The 22,224-nt window shown below is 42.2% G+C and overlaps 6 protein-coding genes across 6 annotated transcripts; 3 read left to right on the top strand and 3 right to left on the bottom strand.

Moving 5' to 3' along the window:
- Window positions 1-333: 333 nt before the first annotated feature.
- On the bottom strand, window positions 334-3,822 carry MELLADRAFT_77699 (uncharacterized protein; the record flags this gene model as incomplete). The annotated part of the gene is made up of 8 exons (XM_007409506.1): window positions 334-443; window positions 530-585; window positions 662-726; window positions 838-2,559; window positions 2,627-2,856; window positions 2,965-3,214; window positions 3,288-3,548; window positions 3,631-3,822. The coding sequence occupies 5 exons, from the start codon at window positions 3,772-3,774 to the stop codon at window positions 2,533-2,535; spliced, it is 912 nt and encodes a 303-aa protein (XP_007409568.1).
- Window positions 3,823-5,041: 1,219 nt separating this feature from the next.
- MELLADRAFT_35675 (uncharacterized protein) lies at window positions 5,042-5,616 on the top strand (the record flags this gene model as incomplete). Its single annotated transcript, XM_007409523.1, has 2 exons — window positions 5,042-5,336; window positions 5,447-5,616. Coding segments are annotated over 2 exons (465 nt in total), but the record flags the coding sequence as incomplete, so codon positions are not given.
- Window positions 5,617-6,460: 844 nt separating this feature from the next.
- MELLADRAFT_62899 (uncharacterized protein) lies at window positions 6,461-9,070 on the bottom strand (the record flags this gene model as incomplete). The annotated part of the gene is made up of 14 exons (XM_007409505.1): window positions 6,461-6,478; window positions 6,517-6,522; window positions 6,603-6,629; window positions 6,929-6,975; window positions 7,032-7,117; window positions 7,198-7,274; window positions 7,368-7,496; window positions 7,589-7,731; window positions 7,798-7,813; window positions 7,891-8,012; window positions 8,098-8,142; window positions 8,447-8,513; window positions 8,587-8,732; window positions 8,950-9,070. The coding sequence occupies 14 exons, from the start codon at window positions 9,068-9,070 to the stop codon at window positions 6,461-6,463; spliced, it is 1,050 nt and encodes a 349-aa protein (XP_007409567.1).
- A 5,775-nt stretch (window positions 9,071-14,845) lies between these two features.
- Window positions 14,846-16,038, top strand: MELLADRAFT_86071 (uncharacterized protein; the record flags this gene model as incomplete). Its single annotated transcript, XM_007409524.1, has 5 exons — window positions 14,846-15,063; window positions 15,166-15,303; window positions 15,378-15,721; window positions 15,762-15,890; window positions 15,968-16,038. 5 exons carry the CDS (start codon window positions 14,846-14,848, stop codon window positions 16,036-16,038), a joined length of 900 nt encoding a protein of 299 aa, XP_007409586.1.
- Window positions 16,039-17,223: 1,185 nt separating this feature from the next.
- MELLADRAFT_62897 (uncharacterized protein) lies at window positions 17,224-18,148 on the top strand (the record flags this gene model as incomplete). The annotated part of the gene is made up of 4 exons (XM_007409525.1): window positions 17,224-17,277; window positions 17,365-17,751; window positions 17,831-17,983; window positions 18,089-18,148. 4 exons carry the CDS (start codon window positions 17,224-17,226, stop codon window positions 18,146-18,148), a joined length of 654 nt encoding a protein of 217 aa, XP_007409587.1.
- Window positions 18,149-18,539: 391 nt separating this feature from the next.
- On the bottom strand, window positions 18,540-20,674 carry MELLADRAFT_62896 (uncharacterized protein; the record flags this gene model as incomplete). The annotated part of the gene is made up of 7 exons (XM_007409504.1): window positions 18,540-18,873; window positions 18,934-19,065; window positions 19,255-19,355; window positions 19,424-19,576; window positions 19,647-20,000; window positions 20,074-20,442; window positions 20,516-20,674. 7 exons carry the CDS (start codon window positions 20,672-20,674, stop codon window positions 18,540-18,542), a joined length of 1,602 nt encoding a protein of 533 aa, XP_007409566.1.
- Between the last annotated feature and the right edge of the window lie 1,550 nt (window positions 20,675-22,224).

Here is a 22,224-nt window from a genome sequence, read left to right as displayed (position 1 = left end):
TTGATTGGATGTTGACCGAAATCTGGAACCAACTGGAAACTTCGAAAGCATTTTAAGTTTGAGAAAATGGTCAAATGTCGTCATAGATGATGATCAGTAACCAGCACAAATAGCTCACCCAATCCCTTCCTTTCACGGCACAAAGGGATCACCTTCTTTGATGCAGATTGACTCATGCGGTCATGACCCGGTAGAGTGAGGGATTTGAGCCGGCGAATTCTTCTCACTCTCTTCAATCCTTCTCGCTTTAAAATCTAGACTATAAATTCACCATCACTTCTTGACTTCTTTCCCTCTAGAACTTCATCCCTCATCAACCAACCTCATCCATTCAAATCATTCATAACATCTTATACTTCGATATCTTCCAGTAAACATTGTTGCCACTTTTTATACACCACTTTAACGTCTTCTTAACCTTTCAATCATCATCATGCCTGCTTGTAAGCTTCATCTAACTTCATCAGTTCCTCTACCCCTTACTTCAAAACCCGCTCGATATTCAATTTCATGATTCTTTTTTCTTAAGGTGGTTGTCCAGATGTGAAGCTCGAGAACGGAGCTGTCCGAGCTTGTGCTTGTACTGTTAGTTTCTCTCTCTCTCTCTCTTCTTCCTCAAATACATCTTCACTCTTTTTTTTGACTTTTTTGACTTCTTTAGCCATGTGAAGTTGGAAACTTGGATGGTTGTAGTTGTAACAAACAAACTGGTTGTAGTTGTACCTCGTAAGTCTTTTCTTTCCTTCTCTTTACCTTATGAACCTCATCAAATTCTTTATAATACTGTAACTCAATACGGTTTTGATTTTGACTTTTTTCTTTTGCTTCTTCTTTAAGAAATCTTGCTGCTACTTGTGTTTGTGGTAGTAGTACGTGTTCTTGCGGTGAATGTCATTGTAAAAATTCGAGTAAAGGATCTTGTTGTGCTTAAGTTGAAATCATCATCGATTTCAATCTGCAAGCTCTCCAACAAGTTATTGTAATCGGGATGATTTTTTTCCATTTTATCCGTTTGGCACGCGTTGAGCTACCTTTTTTTTGGCTCTCTCTTACATTTGATGATCTTATAAAACTCTTGTCACACTTTTTCTTCCATGCAGTCTAAGATCCAATCTTTGTGAAGTATATGTGATCCATTTCTGATCTCTCAATAAAAATTACACAAAGTTGATTTGATATGATAATGTGGAAGTTGCATACTCCCTTAGGCTTAACCGGATCTTGTTCCACTTCATTCATGTTCTCTAATCGGATAATTAAGTTCTGATGTATTCATGTCGACTTTCATGACAGCTCTTTTAAAATCTTGAATCCCGAGTCTATCAACTTTTCAAAGTCTCTTAACCTACAGCCGCACCCGCGCAGTAGAAATATGTAGCTGAGTCTACATCTTGATCATGTTTTCTTTCAGTTCCCTCTCCAGTGAAAAAGAAAATCACTTTTGATACTCAAGTTTGTTAATTCACATGAAGTTCTATTCAAGTTAAAAAAATCCAACAAAGTAATGATTCAATTGAAGTAATCTTACTAGGTTCAACATCAAAGCGGGTATAACTTGCCAGTCGAGACAAGAAAACATGAGGATTATAAAGATCTGATTAAGAAATATGTTTAACTTCCTTGAAAATTTAGAAATGTATGTAGTCTTTAACCTTTACTCATAATTGACTGTTTTGAATTTACAATGGGACTTAAGAAGAATCTCAGAATCAAGAATCCACTTTCCACTGAAGAAATTATTGAAGTTGATTTAAATTTTCAAACCCTCCTATTGGTATTAGGAACACAACCATCAGGGGATTCAGATGATAAGAAAACTCAGATTTTTTCAAATTACAATTCTTTCACAACTTCATCTTGGATTTGTATTTATACCCATCATCTCTTTTATCCTATTTGGATACGATCCTTTAAAGTACAGATACTTTAAACCGCTATGTACTCATGAGTGCTCATTCAACTTTATATAAATCATTCTATCTCACATGAAACAATACCGAAATTGGTATGATCAACTAAAACCCATTGATCATGTAAGATTTCCATCTCACAACATGTGTTCCCACATTCCAAAACAGAAATTGATGAAAAAAGAAAGATTTTGAATCACTCATGAATTCGGTTTGTAAACTTTCCCCTCAGAGATGATAGGTATAAATGAATCCAATTCTTCAAAAAAAAGTTTAGGTTTGTTGAAGCCAAAGATGGGAAGGGATGATATGTATAAGCGTGATATCTTGAAACTTTTGTAATTCGATCTAGTGTAAAATGATTGAGAATATATATATCAGGGATAAGATGATATATAACTTTTTCATTAAAAAAACACCTCGATATCACCCCTCGCTTTGAGTTTTTTTAAACTCAATTCATCATCTCTAATCAAAACGAGAAGAGCATTTAAGCTTGAGTCAAGATTTGAATAAAGATTCAGATTTATAGATCGTTTAGAAAACATTCGATACAAATTCAAAATAGATCTAAAAACATTTCTCAACCTAATACTTTTTTGTTACGATATTTGATTTGATTCTAAAGTGCATTAGCACCAGTGATGATCTACGAAAAAAGAAACCAATCAATAAACCATCAAGAGATATAGGAGAGAGGGAGAGAAAAGACTTACATCTACCAGATCATTGGTGATCTTAGATTGTCTCATCCTGTTAAACTTCATTTGTAAACCACCAATGACCGTTTGAGAATTAGTTGTCGCATTATCCATGGCATTTCTTCTGGCCGAAATCTCAGTTGCATAACCTTCCACTAATGCAGTAAAGATTGCGTTAGTTAAAGCAAATGAAGCTAAATCTTTTACAAGTTGATCATCTTCAACTTCATATGCCGCAAACTTTGCTAAAAAACCGTCCAACCCAAACCCAAAAAAAAGACCACATCAGATAAACCCAAAGATTCAGAATCGATGAAACGGGCAAAGATATGAAGGATGAGAAATACACTCACGAGCCAGCTTTAATGCATCTGCATTATAAACCTCTAAGATGGTAGATTCATAACTCAAGGCACTGATCCAACGATTATGAATCAATTTCACCTTTTCAAAATCATACTTCTTTTCTTCAATGAGATCAGCAATCACGCATGCATCCGCAAAGGTAGGTACTTCTTTACCGATTTGATTGAATGATAAAGCGATATTCTTGGGTAACATTCTACTTAATTGAGCCTTTGGTTTATCACCTACTACTACAATCTAATCCAAGTCCCCCACAAACAAAGAAAGATTAAGCATGGTGGAATGAGAGAGAGTGTGGGAAAAAACTTACCTGAGCTTCACTTCCTACACCTAGTTCGTTTCTAGCTTTCTTAGCTACACTAGAATGAATACCACCACATAAACCTTTATCACTACTAACGACGATGTATAAAGTTTTACCGGCTTCAGTGTTCTGGTTACTTGAATCGGATCCAGCTTCAGATTCTTTAAAGACGATTCCATTAGCTGCACCATAAGCTTTTGCGTCGTTCATGGCTCTTTGAGCTTTATTAAGTTTAGTAGTTGCAATCATTTTCATGGATTTAGTAATCTGCAAAGCAAAGAAAGTAGATCAGATCCAGAAAACTGATTTGATTGGTTGGTTTGAAAAAAATGGATTGAGATTCACTCACTTTTCCAATGTTACGAACTGATTTTAATCTAGATTCGATTTCTCTCAAGGTTTCGTGAGCAAGAGGAGTAGAAGAGAATGATCTGATAGATTGAGATTGTAGGCGTGAAGCCATTAAGACTGATCTGGTGTTGAGTAATGCCATGTTGAAAAGTTGAAATGATCAAATGGATTGAAGTGGTGAGTTGGGTTGATCGATCGCTCAGAATCGGAAGTGAGTTTGAGTCAGAGTGGAGTTCAGTTGGGTGACTTATGGCTTAAGTCTACTTAGGGATATTAAGATACATAACAGCTTTTGTTAGGGTTAAAGTCTCTTGACTCTTTTGACTCTCACTGGGGCATTTTGACTAATCAAGTCATTCATCATCCAGACTCACAGTTTACATACTTCTTTCTATATTCCATCGATCGATTCACTCTTTACCTATATCTTTCCAAAACAAACTACCCAACATGGCAGAAGAAATCAATCAAAGTATTCAACCTACCACTGAAGATGAACCATTGTTTGATTCAAGTTTAAAAAAGAAGAAGAAAAAGAAAGCCGTAGCTTTTGATGAAATGTAATCTCTCTTTTCATCCGATGATCATCTAATAATCCAACTTGATTGTTTTTTTTACTAACTTTTCTATGTTGATCTGGAAATATACAGTGAAACTGAAGAAACAGTAGAAAGAGTTCCATTTGAACCTACTACTTCTCAAGATCTGATCACTCCTACTTCGATACTTAAATCAACTGAAGAATCTATTGCTCCTACTCCTAGTAGTACGGGAGATTTAGATTTTAGTGATTTGAAACGTAAAAAGAAGAAGAAAACGATCAATTTGGATGATGTTGAATTAACTGCTGGTGGTGGTGGTGGAGAAGGAGAAGCTGAAAAAGATCAATCGAATACGAATGAAGATGAATTGAATGCTGAAGAATTTGCTGGTAAGACTTCTAACTCTTTAATCATTGGTTCTACATTGTTGGACTCATCTCACGTTTCTTTTTCAATTGAATCTTTTCACTTTTTTTTGTTTTTTTTTGGGGGGGGTTTGTTTAGATTTGAAGAAGAAAAAGAAGAATAAAAAGAAAGCTTTTGATTTAGAAGCGTTTGAAAGAGAATTAGCAGAAGTAGAAAATGCGACACCTTTGAGTGGTAAAACTAGTGGGATGACTATGACAGGAGAAGGAGATGAAGATTTAGAAGGAGAAGAAGGTGGTGATGGATTATTTGAAGAAAACGATCAAGGGTTAGGTACCAAGACTAAAACTCAACTTGCTGCTGAAAAGAAAGCTTGGTTAAAAGAACCTGATCGTGATTATACTTATGATGAAGTAAGTCTTTAGGAATCTAATCTGCCACTTCTTACAAATCCCAAACCATGAGCTCATCAAATTGTAAAACTCCCCTACACTCCAAAAGTTACTCGGTCGATTCTATCAAGCATTATACCTTTCACATCCATCTTTATCTGGAGGAGGTGTTAAGAAACGATATACACTTGCACCACCTTCGGTACATCGAGAAGGTAACAAACGATCGATTTGGGCCAATGTAGCTGAGATCTGTAAAAAGATGCATCGACAACCGGAACATGTGATTCAGTTCTTGTTTGCTGAATTAGGTACATCTGGATCAGTTGATGGTAGTGGGAATTTAGTGATCAAAGGTAGATTTCAACAAAAACAAATCGAAGCTGTTTTAAGAAGATATATTGGTATGTGTTTGAATCTATGATTTGATTTTTGGAAGGAATGTTGATCAGGCGTGTTTTTTTTTTCTTTTTTCCTTTTCGTTTTCCCTTTTTGGCTGATTTGGGTTTCTTAGTTGAATATGTGACTTGTAAAACTTGCAAATCACCGGATACTTTACTTGAGAAAGATAATCGATTGTATTTCGTTACATGTGAATCATGTGGTTCTAAAAGATCAGTTTCGGCTATCAAAACTGGATTTTCGGCTCAAATTGGAAAACGAAAAGCTCAAAGGACTGGTTAAAGTTAAAGAGGAAGACAAACTTGAACAAGTCTCAAGAAAGATATCAAATTTGGAAACCTCAAGAAGATTCTTATGTAGAGATGGTGGTTTTGTTGCTACAAATTCCTTGAAGATCTTTTTGTGTTTTTTTCTTACAATGAAATCTTTTTAGAAAAAAACATGATTAAAGAAAGGTTTTTATATAGATTTATGATTGAGATTTGTATCTGGTTTGATTGATCTACATACATATATATTTATATATAAACAAAAATGATTTACATTTGATTTGATTTGATTGTTCTTCATTAAATGGTTGAGATGAGAGAAAAAACACTCAAAGAATCGAACAAATTGAAATCAATTGGTTTTGATTCATTCATTATGAGTCAGAATGTTTGTGTGTTGGGAAAAGTGTCTCTTGGAAATTGGTTTGAGCTTATGATGTTTTGTTCTTGAGGATTGTGAATTCATTGAATGTTTGGGTTTTGTTGATTCAGCCTGAACATAACTGTTGTAGACATATTTGCTGGAGATCAGCCTGGATTGTTCATTTCCATTTCAAAAACACATGGGGAGCGCTATTCTTCAAACCTTTAAATTTTTACACATTTTTCATTCACATTAACTCTGATATTACAATGAATTTCATGGTGAAGATTTTTCAAGTGAATCAAAACAAAAATCCAAAAGTTGACCATTCTTGTAGTACAAAATTCTCCTGTAGTCTACTCGAGAACCTTTTTCAATCCAATTGAACAAAATAAAATCATTTGATCATTGTGCAATGTCTATGTATGTCATAGGTGTGTTGTTCATCTTGTTTCCTGAATGTTCTATAGTAGACTGAAGAAATTGATTTTTTTTACAAAACCCTGTAGTGCTACAATGAGTTTGAGGTGCATGACCTTTTTCACATACATACGGCTAAAAGGTATAAAGAAATTGATCAAAGAGATGAAGTAGAAGTGATGATAAGTACTAGAGATAGATCAAGAAAAACTTACCATCAAAAGTGGTTCATTAGGTAAGTTCTAAAAATCAAATGTTAGTTATAATTTGCAATTCTTACATTATTTTATTTATTTTTTGAAATCGGGGTGGGAGTGGGGGTTTTTTAAGACGGCTTGACTAACTGAAAAGGTTATTAAATTTTTCATTCTATTCAGACGATCTATTGGGTTACCAACCAAGGTTCTCCAGGTTAATTGAAGGTTTAGTGGGATCCCGACGATTAACTTCCAAAGGATCTTATCTAATTTCATCATAAGGATCATATTTCCTCAGAAATTCGCGATATGATGATCAACAGATGTAGAAAGCTTCAACGTACAATGTCCATCACAGTACTTTCCTTGAGGAGGATAATATGAATACAGTCTTGGTTAGTCAATTGATGATGATGATATATGGGTTGGTAACTCATTTTCTCTTACGATCAAAGGTTTCTAGACTGGTAGGTCGACCATGAATCAAAGCATCATAAACTAAACCATAAGTAGCCATATCCGAAATTATACCACTTGAAGTTTCGAAAAAATCAATCAATCATTACAAGAAGCCTTAATGAGTTGTTTGCAATAAATTATTAAGAAACCTTACAAGTGATTTATGATATGAGTTTGACCGCATACTTCTTGTATAGCGATATTAGAAGCTCCAGATAAATAAGAGACTCCCTAAGATAGGTATTTCATAGATATTAAAAATCTTAGATCTCGATTACTTTATAGATGTTTGAGATCTTGATCATCTAGATTATAGAAGCTTACGTTTGGATTCGAGACTTGAGGTAAGACTAATTCATCATAAAAAGTATAAATCGAAGTCGTAGGAACTAAAGCTTCTGGTTCACCATCTTCAATAGATCTCTTATACACTGCACTCATGTAGTTAGATCTCTGTAGACGAAATTCAAGTATGATTTAATTTATATGAATGAGGATCTTGTGGTGTGTTTTGGTTTCTTTAGATCATAGTCTTAGAGACTCACTTGACTCATCTGTAAGACAGAAGGTAAACATCCACCCATCAATTTCAAAGGTTTACAAAATAAATCTGTTAAGAAGGTTCCTTTATGTGGTGCAGATATTGTGATGAGATTGATGATTCGGGTTCGGATAGATGGCCAGAAAGCTAAAACCAAACAAGTTTGGAAGATTAGGATTCGATAAGAGAGAGGTTTCGTAGCGAATCACTCACTGATAGCCCACTGAGCCTATACAAGATTTCAAATGTCAGTAAGATTGATGATAAGTTTGATGAAAACTTAAACAAGATAAAATCTCTACAAACATTTGAGCCACCTTGACTATAAGTCACGATATTGATTTTTGCAGTGACTGACAAGTTGGCAAGGTGATTGACAGCGTAAGCCACAAACTCCCCTGAAAGTTGCATGTCTCCTAAACCGTGAACTGAATTACATATATCGAATGATGATCAGCTAGAAGGAGAAAAAAAATGTGAAGCTTATACTAAGAGGTGAGCGAATCTACGTACATGGTAAGTTTATCCAACAGATGTCGAAACCTGCTTTTGGTAAATCTGTAAGAAATGAAGTCTGACAAAACAAAACAAAACCATAGAACCGTTCGAGCTTGAAGATGTGTGAGTTAAGTTCAAGGATCTTGTTCATTTTACCTTTGGAAAGACTTCTGCTGGATTACAACCTAAATAAAAAAGGAATCCAAAGAGATATTAAAGTTCATGGCTGTCATTATAATTTGAAAGAAACACATTGATCACTTACTTGTACAAGGAATCATCAAAACGATTCCTAAGAACCCTCCCCGCCCGGTTCAGTGAGTTGATCTACAAACTTGGAATGGAAAAATAGAGTGAAGTTTACCTGTTGTTAAGTTTTGAATTCCAAGTGGACAATGTATGGCACGTTGATATGAATTTTCTCCTTGTGACTAAAATATATTTCAATGAATCATAAATTCTGTGATACAAAAAAAGAAGTTAAAGATACGATTATGTACTGACAAAAGGTGCGTCATTTGGTTTTGAAGAAGGGATTGGTCCATCAGGAGATCCACAAGGATCGTAGTATGGAACTCCATTTAGTAATCCTTGTAAATAATTAGGTGATCTGAACTCTTTTGACTCAGCTTTGGAGTTCACTAGAGGCACTGAAGTTCGATAACATATATGTTGAAGACCACTTTCAAAAAAAGTAATATTGAAACTCGTTAGTCATTGGTTTTGTGAAGAAGTGATCAAGAAGATGAAGGCTCATACTCTTTGAACTCAGATCTGAACGACCCGATGAACCATAAAACCAAACCAGTCAGAATGATCTTTTGAGATAACATTGATTAGATTCCACTCCAGAAAGAAAGAACTTACTCGGGGATATGATGTTGGTGATGAGGGGATATATATGTGTAAGTTCATAGGAGAGCTTATTAGATAAAATGAGCACACTTTTGAACCCCTTTTCAAGCTTGATAGACGGTAGTGTGTTCATCCTGAGGATTTGTCAGGATGATCACAGGGGATAGGTTGGTAAATTTTTTTAGAGGGGTCCTCAGCCTCGCAGATCCTACCAGGCTCGGCCATTTGCAATTCACTTGTAAAGGTCTTGGAGCTCTTGATTATATGCATTTCATGAAATGAATCAGAAAATGTATGACTGGATCTTACTTGGTTTATAACCAAATCCTGGATGAAAGTTGGCAAACTTTGAAAGAAAATCGTTGAAAAAGCAGCACCACCACAGAAGCCTACGGTCCGAGGGGGTGTTGTCTAAGCAATGGAATTTTGTGAAGCTGGAAGCCTGATCAGATGAGATGAAAAGGACTGGCTCGAACCAAATTTTCGTAATTTGTCACGTGACCACCTCCGTGACTGCGCAAGTGGTCATCCAACCCATTCTCCTTCACAACTTTTCAATCTATGCGATTCCATCTTTCACTCTTCTCTCTCATTTGACTCAATCTTTCCGGTGTCATCGCGTGTCCAAATGGACGCAGGACCCCCTGATCCCTATTATCAGGACGACTCCACGGCTTGGGACGACCAGTCGATGATCGACGACGTAGTGGACGCGTCAATCGCGTCAGATCTGACGGGTCAAATGGTTTAATCGACACCAAAAACGCGACAACCAAGCTCGATCGCGCTTGAAAAGGTGACTCTCACCCCCCAAGCCCTCACAGGACCTGTCTTGAGGACCCCGGCTCTGCTGGAAGGTTTGAGAAAACGTCATCGACAACGGGCTCCTTCACCAAGCCCCCTCAGGGAAGCCAAAGATATCACTGGCACGCCCCAAACTGTTCGCATCGCGCAACTTTTCCCAGGAGGCTCTGGCGCCATAGCCAAACCTCTCGGAGTCCTGTTCCAACGCCTTCTCGACATATCAAAAGCTATATTGGTTCCCAAAACAAAGCGGACCAAGTCGGTCATTGTCAACGTAGAATCAGCAGCAGATATCCTAGTGCTGGTTAGTCTGATTCAAGAGCAGGCCAGTGTCAATGTCATGGAGGCTCAACGGGATGTATTTGACCCCAGTTGGCAAACTGCTCCTACACCAATCCCTTCGTGCTTCGCGACAAATGCTCAGTTTGAGTTCCGGAACAAAGCATGGTCAGAGCGTTTTGAGACGCTAGCAGCTCAAGTGGCAAAGTTAGTCGCTGTGGTTGCACCAGACCAATCCCAACAAAAAACAACCCCCACAACAGACGCGCCAGGGCCAAGCAAAAAGCTCTTATGCTCTAGCTGCCTTGAAACATGCGCCAGGCGGACCACAACCACCTAAACAAAATCATTTGAGCCCCCAAGCTCAACAACAACAGAGCGCTGGTCCAAAGACAGACACATCCCTCACCCTCAATCAAATGAACCCTGATATGATTGTGGGCAAGGGACAAACCATCCCAAGCTCATCAAGAGCCTCAACAAGGTCTTAAAAGACAATAACATCAAAGTTGTGTCAAACAACCCCTCTCCAATCATTGTTCAAAACATCCATTGCCAGCCATCCAATGACCTAGTAGGCTATCTGATAGTTATTTTGTCACAAGTAAACTGGTGTGACAGATTTGGGCAGCAAAAGGCAGATTATTTGCCCTGTGAGATCCTGGTATGTACACTTTTGAAAGTCTGCTACAATTGTGACTTAGCTGTGGAATTATATGCCAAGCCTTAGCTGACATCAACAATCCAAGGCCCATGTGGTATTTTTACTTGCAGATCTGTAAGAGCCTCACAATTGCAGATGTAGTTCAATTTGACAAGAATGTCAAGAATTGAGAGCTTGTGCAGAATTGATTGATTGATGTAGAATTGAGATCAATTGGGTGATTCCTTTCTTTTGTGGCTTGTACCACCCATTGCATTTTAGATTTTCATTTCTGGTCAACTTCCTTGAGGGTCCCAAAAAGCTTTTCACTTAAAGAGAGTCAACACCAGGAGAAATTGTGTTTTGCAAGAGCAGAATGAATTTTACAGCACCACATTAAATTAACCCGCTTGGTTTGCAAAACCCCAAAGGTTGAGAAAAATTACACAGCAGAATTGAGTAGATTTCTGTAAGGGTTGTTAACCCTTCACTAGATTCACACAAGGAGGACGCTGTGGAACACACAGCGGGACAGGTTTCTAGAACCTGTGAGACTTTTAATTACAAATCTATCAAAACTCAGTACAAAGACTGGTTCCAAAGGATAAGGGTATGGAAGTCAGTCCCAAATCGCTCTAACAATATACAAGCCATAGAATAAGAAATGAATAGAAATGAAATGAATATACGCTTACCTGGTTCCAAAGGATAAGGGTATGGAAGTCAGTCCCAAATCGCTCTAACAATATACAAGCCATAGAATAAGAAATGAATAGAAATGAAATGAATATATGCTTACCTGGTTCCAAAGGATAAGGGTATGGAAGTCAGTCCCAAATCGCTAAGGAACCAAGCATAGAGTTTGAAAACAAAAGATATATATAAAGAGTACTTTTAAGTCTAAGTGTTAATAATTAGATGTTGTTGAGTTAAGTATATGTAATGACCATAGGTCTTACAGTCTCCCCTCCTATAAAAGGTTTGACACACCCCCCACTGACCTGCCCAAAAAAATTTTCTAAAAGAATTTATCACCCCAGTTGATTATAATTTTGAGAAACAAGAGAAACAGAGAAAAAGAGAAAAGAAAGAAAGAAAGAAAAAAGAAAGAAAAAAAAACAGAGAAAGAGAAAGAAAAGAAAGAAACTGAATGAGATTGAATGACAGTAAATTAAATATAAAACTTGAATTGATGTGAATCTTGAGTCTTGAAATCCTGAGTGTCTTGATGTTTGACCACAGCCGTCGTGATCCCCAGAGCCTAAAGAAAGAGGGCGAAATCTTTGTGCTCACAGAGTGGCTGAGGTATGTTTTCTTGACACGGATTTAAAGAGTAGAAGCCCTGGTGGTGCATACTTTGGGAGGAACTTACTTTTGGTCACCATCCCCACGCGAAGCACCTCCACCACTTCCTCGCTCGACGTAAGGCTTGACTTTGGAGATATGGAAAACATTATGTCGTTTATCGCCCGTCGTAAGCTCGAGTTCTACGTCCTGTCCGTGGTTGAAGGTCTTGATCACCCGGTAAGGTCCTTCAAACTTCTCCCGCAGCTTACTGGCGCCTCCAACGTGCCTCCCACTCCAATCACCTGAATCGAGCAAGGCCCACGAATCCACTGGCAGAGGTTCTGTCGACCGGACTTTCTTGTTGTGTTGTAGCGCCTGCTGTACTCGGCTAGTCCACAAGGTGTCCTTGGCGTTGGCCCAAGCGTCTTCTCGAAAATTGAACCACTTATTCACAGCCGGGGGATCAGCTTCATCGGGCTTTGTTGATGATAATGGCCTTTGAGGTCGTCCAAGTACCAGTTCAAAAGGATATTTCCCTGTCGACACATTGATGGCTCCGTTGATGGCATACTCCACTGCCGGTAGCGACTCGAACCATTTGCTTTGTCTTTTCGAAGTGAAAGTCCGCAGAATCTGGCCAACCGTGCGGTTGGTTCGTTCACTGCGACCGTCTGCCTGTGGATGAAATGCAGTAGACATATGGAAGTTTGTACCTAACCGTTTCATCAGAGTCTTCCAGAAGGCTGACGTCCAGGTCTTATCACGATCGCTAATGATGGAGACCGGCGCTCCAAAGGAACCTATCCAACCAGCAAAAAGACGAGTGGCTGTCCTTTCTGCCGTGTCATTCTGAGAGCAAGCAATGAGTTTAGTGAACCCAGATAATCTGCATGTAACCGTCAGGATCATGTCATAAGTGTTGATCTTTGGAAGAGGTCCTACAAAGTCAATTGCCAAACACTCCAGTGGTGTGTGAGGTATGGTTGGAGTCAGCATTTTACCCGCCGGCGCTTTCGTAGCACTCTTGATCCTCTGGCACGTGTCACAAGATCGTGTGAATTGTTCCACCTCCTTCGCCATCCGTGGCCAAAAGAAATCACGTCTGAGATCAACGATTGTCTTCAAATAACCCAAGTGGCCTAGTCGGTTGTGTGTTTCATCGATGAGATCTTGCCTTAACCCTCCCGTTGGTGGTATGTACAGCCTTCCTTCAATGTACAGTAGGTCGTCTACAACCTCACACTCGTCTCTAAGCGGGAAGACTGACGTCAAGGCTTTGTGAAAGGAGTCCTCGACGTAACCGGCTTGAATTTGGCGTTTTACACTCGGTGCTAGCGTTGGACCTGCTTCGACGAGAGCTGCTACGCAGTCGATGCCTTCTGTTGAGACCTCCTCCTCTTCTACTTCTTTCCTCGAGAGTGCATCGGCAACTGAGTTTTCTTCTCCTTTAATATACTTGAAATCAACATCATAATCGGCTAAGAGTTCAATCCACCTCGCTTGAAGTCGACTCAAGGTTCGTTGCTTCAAAAGATAAGTCAATGAGTGGTGGTCACTCATGACATTCAACTTCATCCCCAGTAACAACATGCGCCACTTGTTTAAAGCATGTACAACTGCTAGGAGCTCCTGCTCGTGAACCGGGTAATTGCGTTCTGCCGGGGTCATCTGACGTGATTCATAAGCTATAGGTGATGCGATTTTCCACTCCTTGCCTTGAAAAAGTGCCGCTCCTAGGCCTGATCCGCTCGCGTCCGTGAATAGCCACAAGGGATCGTCAGATTCGAAATCAATTGTCTTGAGGTTTGGTAATGACGTCATAAGTTTCTTGATGTTATTGAATGCGTCGTCCTCTGCCTTGGACCAATTGAATTGTGACTTCTCGAGCTTGCTGCTAGTCAGAGGCGTTAGTTTGTTGACATACTTCTGAAGCCCCCATATAAACTTCTTCATCCATTGGACCGTTCCCAAGAACTTCTTGACACCTTTTGAGGTTTTTGGAGTCTTCCAATTAACTACTTGCGCAACCTTCTCATCATCCATGCGAATGCCGTCTGCCGAGATCCAATGATCGAGGAACTTGATTTCTCTTCTGAATAATTTTGTTTTCTTACGGCTGCAATACAGATTAGCTTCTCGAAGTCTCTGAAGGATGCAGCGTGTGTTTTCAATGTGTTCTTCTTCTGAATTCGAGAAAACTACAATATCATCCAAATACACCACACAGATTGAGTTAAGCAAGTCCCCAAGAGCCTCCTCGAGCCGTCCTTGATGAGTGCTTGGCGCGTTTGTCAATCCCATTTGGTAGACCGAAGAAGCGGGGGGGGGCTGGTACTCGTCTGGGACTCTGGGAACCCTGGGAAACCCGCCATCACCCATACCTTATGGGTTCCCTCCCCTGCAATGACCCATACATTATGGGTTAGCTGTGTATGTAAACCAAGCCCCACCTCTGCCTTAATGTTAGGCCACGTTGAGTTGTTTTCCGATTAAAGCCAGTTAAATCTGGCGTACGTTAAGTGATCGCCTGTGGATGTCCAGCCGGTGACATGGGTGAAGGGTGTTGGCGGTGTTAGGGTAAACCCTTACCTCCATCACACTCACCACCGCATGACCGAATAGCTCACCACACCAAACCAACATGCTCTTACGAGAATTCGCCCTTCAACTCATTACCCAGTCCCCTCACCTCGCCGCGACCCTCACTGTAGGTGACTTCGTACGCTTTGTCTCCCTCGCGGCTGAGGTCGAACATGTAGCCGCCGATTCCTTACGTCTACGTCTGTCACCGAAGAGCAACCCTGTTCTACCTTTTCTGGAATCAGCCCTTTCGTATCAATCGCCCAGCAAACATCTTTCCGCGCTTTGGCGTCTATGTTACCCTTTTCTGCGCTCATGCAGAATCGACCCCAAGACATTAATCCGCGATTTTGGCCTACAACAGCATCTAACGCCTCAAATGCCAGAAACCTTCATGTGATCGCCTCTTTCAAAGTGTATCTTATGCACTCCGGACCATTCTTACCCATTACATGTGCATTCACGCATCGACGGGTACCTCCACGACACGGATGGTGTGCACGCGGTACAGACAGTCATACTGAATTGCTCCAGTAAGTAGTAATTTCCTCATTTGGTCTGCTTCACCTTTCCAACGCCTGATGCACGTCTCTCCTGGTTCCAGATCCGAATTGTGAAACTATGTACCGGCCGAGCTTCTACACGCGAGAAGGCGAACGATACTATTACACGGAGGCCATGGGACGCAACAAAGATTACGTCCATGTTCATTGTCATTATTACATGACCACCCGTCTAGCCTATATGTTCCGAGTATTACAGATGTTAGGCCAGTAAGTTAGTTTCTCTTTCTCAAAGCTCTCTTGAACGAGTAAGTTACTAAATGTCTTTATTTATATGTATGTAGTGTCAGCCATTTCAACCTTGTGAATTGGTTCAATATGATATTTGTAGATGACTCGCCACCGCCTACCTTTACACCTAACCAGTTGTTCACTCCTTCTATGTCAGAGGAAGAGTGCCGACATGGCCTGGTCCTGCACTCGTTAATCAAGCACGCCGACCGTAGAGGCAACCAACTAGTGGTCAGTTCCAGCGGCACCGACAACCTACGATTCGAGGCCGCCATCGAAAGCCACCTGGATCAATTGCTGATCGAAGGCAGCAAATACCGCGATCACTTTTGTTCCAGTTGTGTCTGTGTTTTACCAGACAGCGCTGACCCTGTCACCGGCGAAGAGCATTGGAAAAGTAAGTCATTACTAACTTGATTTCCTTGACTCTGCTTGAGTTATATGGTATAGACTGACATGGTTGCCGCACCCAGCCATTCGTGCCGTTGTCACCGACGGAGTGACGTTGGGACACTGGCGGTGTAGCGCGGCTACGGACCAATTGCGAGAACTCACTCAGAGTTCAGGTCAGCCAATGCCAGAAGGGCCTTGTACGCGCTCGTTGGATAATATCAACCATCGTTACTGCCCACTGCATTTCAAGCTGCTTGGGAATCGCTGCCGGGCACAGCCATGCCAAAAGGTCTGCGCATCTGGTCGCGAAACTTGCGATAATGAGGACCACCAAGCAGCTTGGGCTGCTTTCAATCAAAGGGTCACCGGTAATTTCTCCCTCACTTCTATCCTGACTCGCCCTGGAACAAATCTACCGACCGACCCCACCGTTCATTTGGACCCTGAAACCACGGAATTTCAAGACCTGGACAGTTTGAGGCAAGCAGATGAATCACAAAGGGCCCACGAATCCGCACGCGACGGTGGAGAATCACAATCAGCCGGCAAATACGTGTTATCCAGATCTCGCACTCACAACGAACAACTGATCGTTGGGCCATGTGGGATCATTTTGGCGAGGAAAACATTCTACAACGCGGAGTCAGTAAGTGCTGTGAAGGTGAGCTGCAACCTCATGATTTTGACATGAACATTTATTAATTCAATGGTTGCTTGTGTTTGTTCCGGTTACAAAATAGGACTTCCTTGAAGAGACGTTCCCTCAAGGAATGCCTGAGGTTGTGTTTTACAACAACGCGTGCAGGTTGACGGAACACATATACACTGGGAATAATGACCGAAGCCGGTTTCTTGGAACTGTAATCCCGGTCGACCCCTTCCACCACCGCTTGCACGCAGAATCCGATGAGTTCTGCAAACTCTTCACCGACCCTCATCTCTTCCCGGATATTCAAGAGGGGGGCCGATGGATTTTCAATGCTTCTGCAGCAGAATTAACGAATATTTGGTTTGGTGGGTATGCGTCAATGTGCCGGAATATGCACCCGTTGCATTACAACCTCTTTTTGGAAGAAATGATATACCTGAGGAACATGTGGTTGACGAATAAGTTGGACAAAAGAAAAGGAATGGAATTCCTTGGCGAGGGGGTGCTAAGATGATTCAAACTAAAGACTGAGTAAAAATTAAATTTGTAATTGGTTGGAATCGTTTCTCCTCTTAACTTTGTCATGTCATGCAATAAACATGAAATGTCATCGGTCCCCAAGGAACCCAACACATAGTTGTGAACAAAAAGACCCTGTGCCAAACCAAAATGGGATTCACATTCCCAATTGGGATCCTACCCCCGTGTTTCAGGTTTTTTTTTGGATGGAGTCGTGATGAAATTTTTTTTCCTCTATTTATTCTATCACCGCCATAAAATATTCACTCGCTCCTCACTCACTCCTTGTCCAGCAGCAGCCTTCACACTTTCTGATCTTATCCATCGAACCAATCAGCATGCCTGTTTCCTACACTGTGGTCCTTAGTGCAATCCTACGTACCATTGCCGAGGTAAGTGATGCCTTCACCAACCATCGATGATTTGCTTGTGTGACTACCTCACTGACCACTTACTTGTTTCTTCTTGTCCTTTTGCAGCCAGTACGTATCGACCCCGGCGAGGGCGGAATGGCATGGTACGGGACTCCCACCGAACTCGTGCTGACAAATGATGAAGGGCGGACTTTTACCGAAGGCCTCAAAGCCCTTGGGTTGAGCTTGCAATCAAGCATACTGCGCCGAGATTGGACTTATCATGTGTCCGGAGATTTTGGGCAGAATCCTATTACTCGCGAAGCGTTCATTAAACACAGCGAGATGACTCAAAGTGAAATATGCGCTTCGGCTCCCGCCCATCAGGCCATCGCGGGGAAAGCCACAATCTGTGGAACTGGAAAGGTTGTCAACGTTTCCTTTGACAATTTCAATGAGGATGAAGAGTGGCATCTTACCGTCGAAGCAGAACATGACCTCTTTGACCCGAAAGTAAGCACTGGGAATCTTGTGAACTTTAAATCGTGATGTTCTTTTTCTTTTACTGAGTCACTCATGCCTGGATACTCAGCAAAAACAATTAATTAAGTTCGAGATAATATACTGCTTTGGATATTTTACTCCTAGAGTGGAAGAGGCGGAGTACATCAAGAAAGGCGCGTCGATTTTTTTGCAAGGGACTCTTGTTTCTCAAGATCCAATCTCTAAACGGTTCATTGCACAAGTAAGATTTGCTTCACACCTCACACATGCATCATCTTGTCGTGATCAAATCAATAACTAACTCAAATCTCAAATCGATGGTGTATGGTGTTTATGTTTGTTCAAGGTGATGCATCATGCCGAGGTCAAAGCAAATGTGATAGGAAATGTCGTATGGGTTGAGTGATCTTTGCACCCGTTTACAGTTGTTAGATCAGAGATATGAAAAAAAAGAGAAGTAATGAAATAGAAAGAGATACCAAATTCATGTTTGACATTTCCCAGGTCACATTCCTAAAAAAGGTTAACTTGTTTGAAACAAATGTTTCCTGTGTCTGTGTCTGTTGGAAGATTCCTGTCTCTCACTGCATGACTCTGATTGTTTGCTCAATTCATATTCACAAACAAGACACGAAATTATGCACGAAAACTAAGAACAAACAAAGAACTATTCATCTAATTAGACTATATATATACGGGTCACTCTGGGTATACATCATGAGTTTGAATGAGAATGCAATAAGCAATAATAGTTAGCCAACGGAAGTCTGAACTGGTCATCGAAAAACACAAGCGGGTCAGTACTGACCAATTTCCGCTGGCTCGTTCTCCTCTTTGGCTTTGACATATGCGACTCTGTTAAACTCTGCCTTGTAGAATATGCGAGCCTCGCCAACGGCGGCTCGTGGTTGAGAGCCATACTTGGCGTGAAATCTTGGGTAGGTGACTTCGTTGATCCAGGAGCGGTATCGATACATTGTGGCGGTCTTTAACTGCCATTCACCACCATATTGGTCCATCCACTTCTCCTTGATGTTACCATCGACTGTCTCCTGATACCATTGAAGGAGGTTGGCGATGAGGAGTTTTGGAGAGGGCCAGTGCTTTTTAAGGGTTACCGATGCGGAGGGCCTGAAAAAGAAAAAAAAAGATCAGGATGAACGTTGCAAAGTCAGAACCCTGATCACTCACTCATCTATGTTGGTTTGCTCTGCCTCGCTGGGATTCACAGCGTTTTGCCCAGACTGTGTCAGACTTGGTGTGCTCGGGGCGGTTTGAGGAAGCTGTGATCCTGGTGCAGAGTCAAGGTCTGCACCAGCTTGGCTTCAATTGTCTTCTATAACCTCGTGCATGGTAGATGACGAGGTCCCTGCAGGGTGCACCAGATCCAGGGCACGACTTAGTGATGCCTGCGATGGGGGAGGTGATGGCAGGTCCATTATAGGTGGCAGGTCGGAAGAGGATCGAAACTCTTCAGCACACAGCTGCTTTGGCACCGTAAGAGGCCCTCACATGGTGACCGGAATGACAGAGACGGGTAAAGTGACGTTGGGGAGGCGCACAACTATCGTGCGAGAGGCGTAGCGGTGGGGATAACTGACTAGGGTGTCGTGCTATTGCAGCAACGTCAGACACACCTCCACCTCACTAAAATCAGAGATTTTCTATTCAAAAGACTCACCCAGGCGTATATTTCCTCGTCCCAAAAGCTGAGCGCTTGGTTCCATTGCGAGCCAAGTACCTTGATGACCGCCTGTATCAGTAGCGGACTTTGGTCCAGGCGGACGAGGGGCCATTGAGGAAACTTGGCCGTGATGGCCTGCTTTTCGTCAGCCTGTAAGTACAAGTAACAGAAGGGAAGAGAACGTGGTTGGTTCTCAAGCACCGGATGATAGTGGACACACCTTAACCCATAGATGAATGGTGGCCATGTGCTTCTCTTCGATGAGGCTATTTGCCTTCAACTGTGCAGCTTGGTCTCTTTGAGCCCGTAGTTGTTGAATTAATGCCACCGATTGTACGTCGATCCGGCGGCCCAGGGTGTTGGATGCTTGGGCCCACTGATGTGGTTGGGCTTGGGATGCTGGTGCTCTCGAAGAGCGGCCTCCATTTGAGCCAGTGAAGGTGCTTGCCGCAAGGTGTGGAGTCAGGTGGGTCGAACTCGTGGGGTTGATGGGCATGTCAATGTCCAGAGGTGCTGCACTTGGCAAAACGCAAGGGTGTTGGCGACAAAGAGGTGAGCCGAACGCCAGGCAGCACTTCAAATCAAATGAAAATGGTCAGACAGAGAAAGATGATTTGAGGAGAAACAAACAAGTGAGGAAAACTCACGCCACGGCAGTACTGAGATAAACATGCTTTGTTAGCGGCACTTTTATGGCTTTGAGCAGTAGGCCCCTCTACTGAGCGTTGACATTTCACCACCGGTGTCGAGCGCGGAGCGCGTGCTGACGTATGATGAGTTGTTGTGTTTTCGAGGGGCGGTTGCAAGTAGGGGTGGTGACGATGATTGGAACCGTCCCTTTGATTGGGATGTGGCTTTGGTTCGAGGATTTGACCAGTAGGTGACACACGAGGACCCCAGTCTGACTCAGATGAGATTATGGGCCTTGGTGCGCCTAAGTTGAGGAGAGCTAGCTCGTGGTTGAGTTGGTCACAGCGCCACCATTTCCAGTTGTGCGAGTTATTGGGGGTGGGGCACTTGCGAAGTCAAGATGTGTGGGTCAGCGTTGTCGGTGGGATGAAGGGACTCTCGGAAACCGCTTGGACTCACGCCGATTAGCCAGGAATCCTCGTTGGACTTCAGGTACTTCATAGGGGTCGAGCAGACCGGGCAATGGATGCCAACGAGACCACGGCGTTTGGGAAGAGGGAGCGGTGATTCCGGGTTGGCCAAACGATATTCAGCTTTGATGAGCGTGGCGACGACCATGATGATGTGCTGGGTGATTGCAGGTAGTTTGGTCCAGAGGTCATTTGCGGCATGTCGTATTCCATGGTGGAGAGGTGAGATTGATGGATTCAATGAAGAAAATATATGAAACACGGGGGTTGCTTCCCGATTGGGAAGCTGAGTGGAAGTATGCTGAGCCTGTGAAAGGCCCGGAGGGTAAACCACTAAAATAAAGTATATGGTTTTGGACTTGGTTAAGTGGTTTAGGTCATTGTGCATGTAATATGCTTACCCGATGCTGCTACCGGGGGGCTGTATGCGCCTGTATTACCAGAATCCCAGAAAATTACCAATTCCCAAATTCCCAGAAACGTTCCCCCGTTTCTTCGGTGCTCCTATCCCATTGGCATAACGCACCATTCGTACAAACCCCATGGAGTGTGCACCGCCGTCAACGGGATGTCGGCCTCCCTCATCCGGGTTTGAAAAAACGCGTTCGTTAAATCGATGATAGAAAAATTTTTTCCAGTAGCTACCAGTCTGACCAACCTGTCCACATTGGGTAATGATGCACGGTCCCTCACGGTCAGACTGTTCAAGACTCGGTAATCGCATACCCATCTCGGAAGTTCGGAAGGGTCCTTCTTGGGGATAATCAAACTAGGGGACGCGTACTGACTAGTCGACCGCCTGATCCCTCCAGCTGCAAGATGTTGGTTGATTAGCCTGCGCCACGCATTCTGATGTTTTGGTGGGTAGTTGTATTGCTTCTCGTTGACTACCGCATCCGGGTCTTTGAGAACAATCTTATGGCGTACTTTTGAACTAGCATTCTGCATCTTCTCTGGGAAAGAGCCGTCCACAAAGAGACCTTCTTCTTCAGCCTCCTCCGACACTGCTGGTATATCGACAGGAAAGAGGTCCCGGAATTCTTCAAACATCAGGCTCTCCAACTCCTCCTCACGACCCTCTCTCTCTACTCCCAGCGTGACCCCAACTAATGATCCCACTGCTTCAGGTCTGCTCACTTCTCTTTCCCACTGTTCTTTCTTCAAAACTCTCGGCTCAATAATGCGTGGCACACTCAAAAGTTCCTCTCTTGCCCTAAGCTCATCCAAAATTCGAAAATCCAATATTTTCATTCCACTACGTTCACAAATGATAGCACGCTGAGTAATAGACACTGAGAATTGAAAAAGTTTAAAGAAAGGTGTCCCCAATATCATATCAAATTCTCCTCCTACATCTCCTATCTTGAAATATGTCCTGTCAAACTTCCTTCCGCTTATTCCATCTGATAGATCGGCTGTGGTGAAATGCGTGAGCATAGGCGGAGGGTCGTCTGTCACGACAGCTAGGCTAAGGTGTGTCGGTCGTACCAATTTTCGTCTTGTGAGACGAAGACGTTCAGCTGCTTGATCTGTTAGAAGGTTCAGTTCAGCCCCAGGATCAGCAAGCGCCCGAATCTTCTCGCCGTTGCATACGAGTTCGATGATAACTCGGGGAGTCTTGGTAGGGGCGACGCACCCTTCAGTCTCGTCCTGGCCCAGCTCCTCGTCCAGGGCTTGGAGTGCAGCGATCGATGCCTG

The sequence above is a fragment of the Melampsora larici-populina genome (genome assembly GCF_000204055.1).
Source record: "Melampsora larici-populina 98AG31 unplaced genomic scaffold MELLAscaffold_16, whole genome shotgun sequence".
NCBI classification, from domain to species: Eukaryota; Fungi; Basidiomycota; class Pucciniomycetes; order Pucciniales; family Melampsoraceae; genus Melampsora; species Melampsora laricis-populina.
The sequence above is the reverse complement of the archived record's forward strand: the minus strand, read 5'-3'. Positions and strand labels throughout refer to the sequence as shown.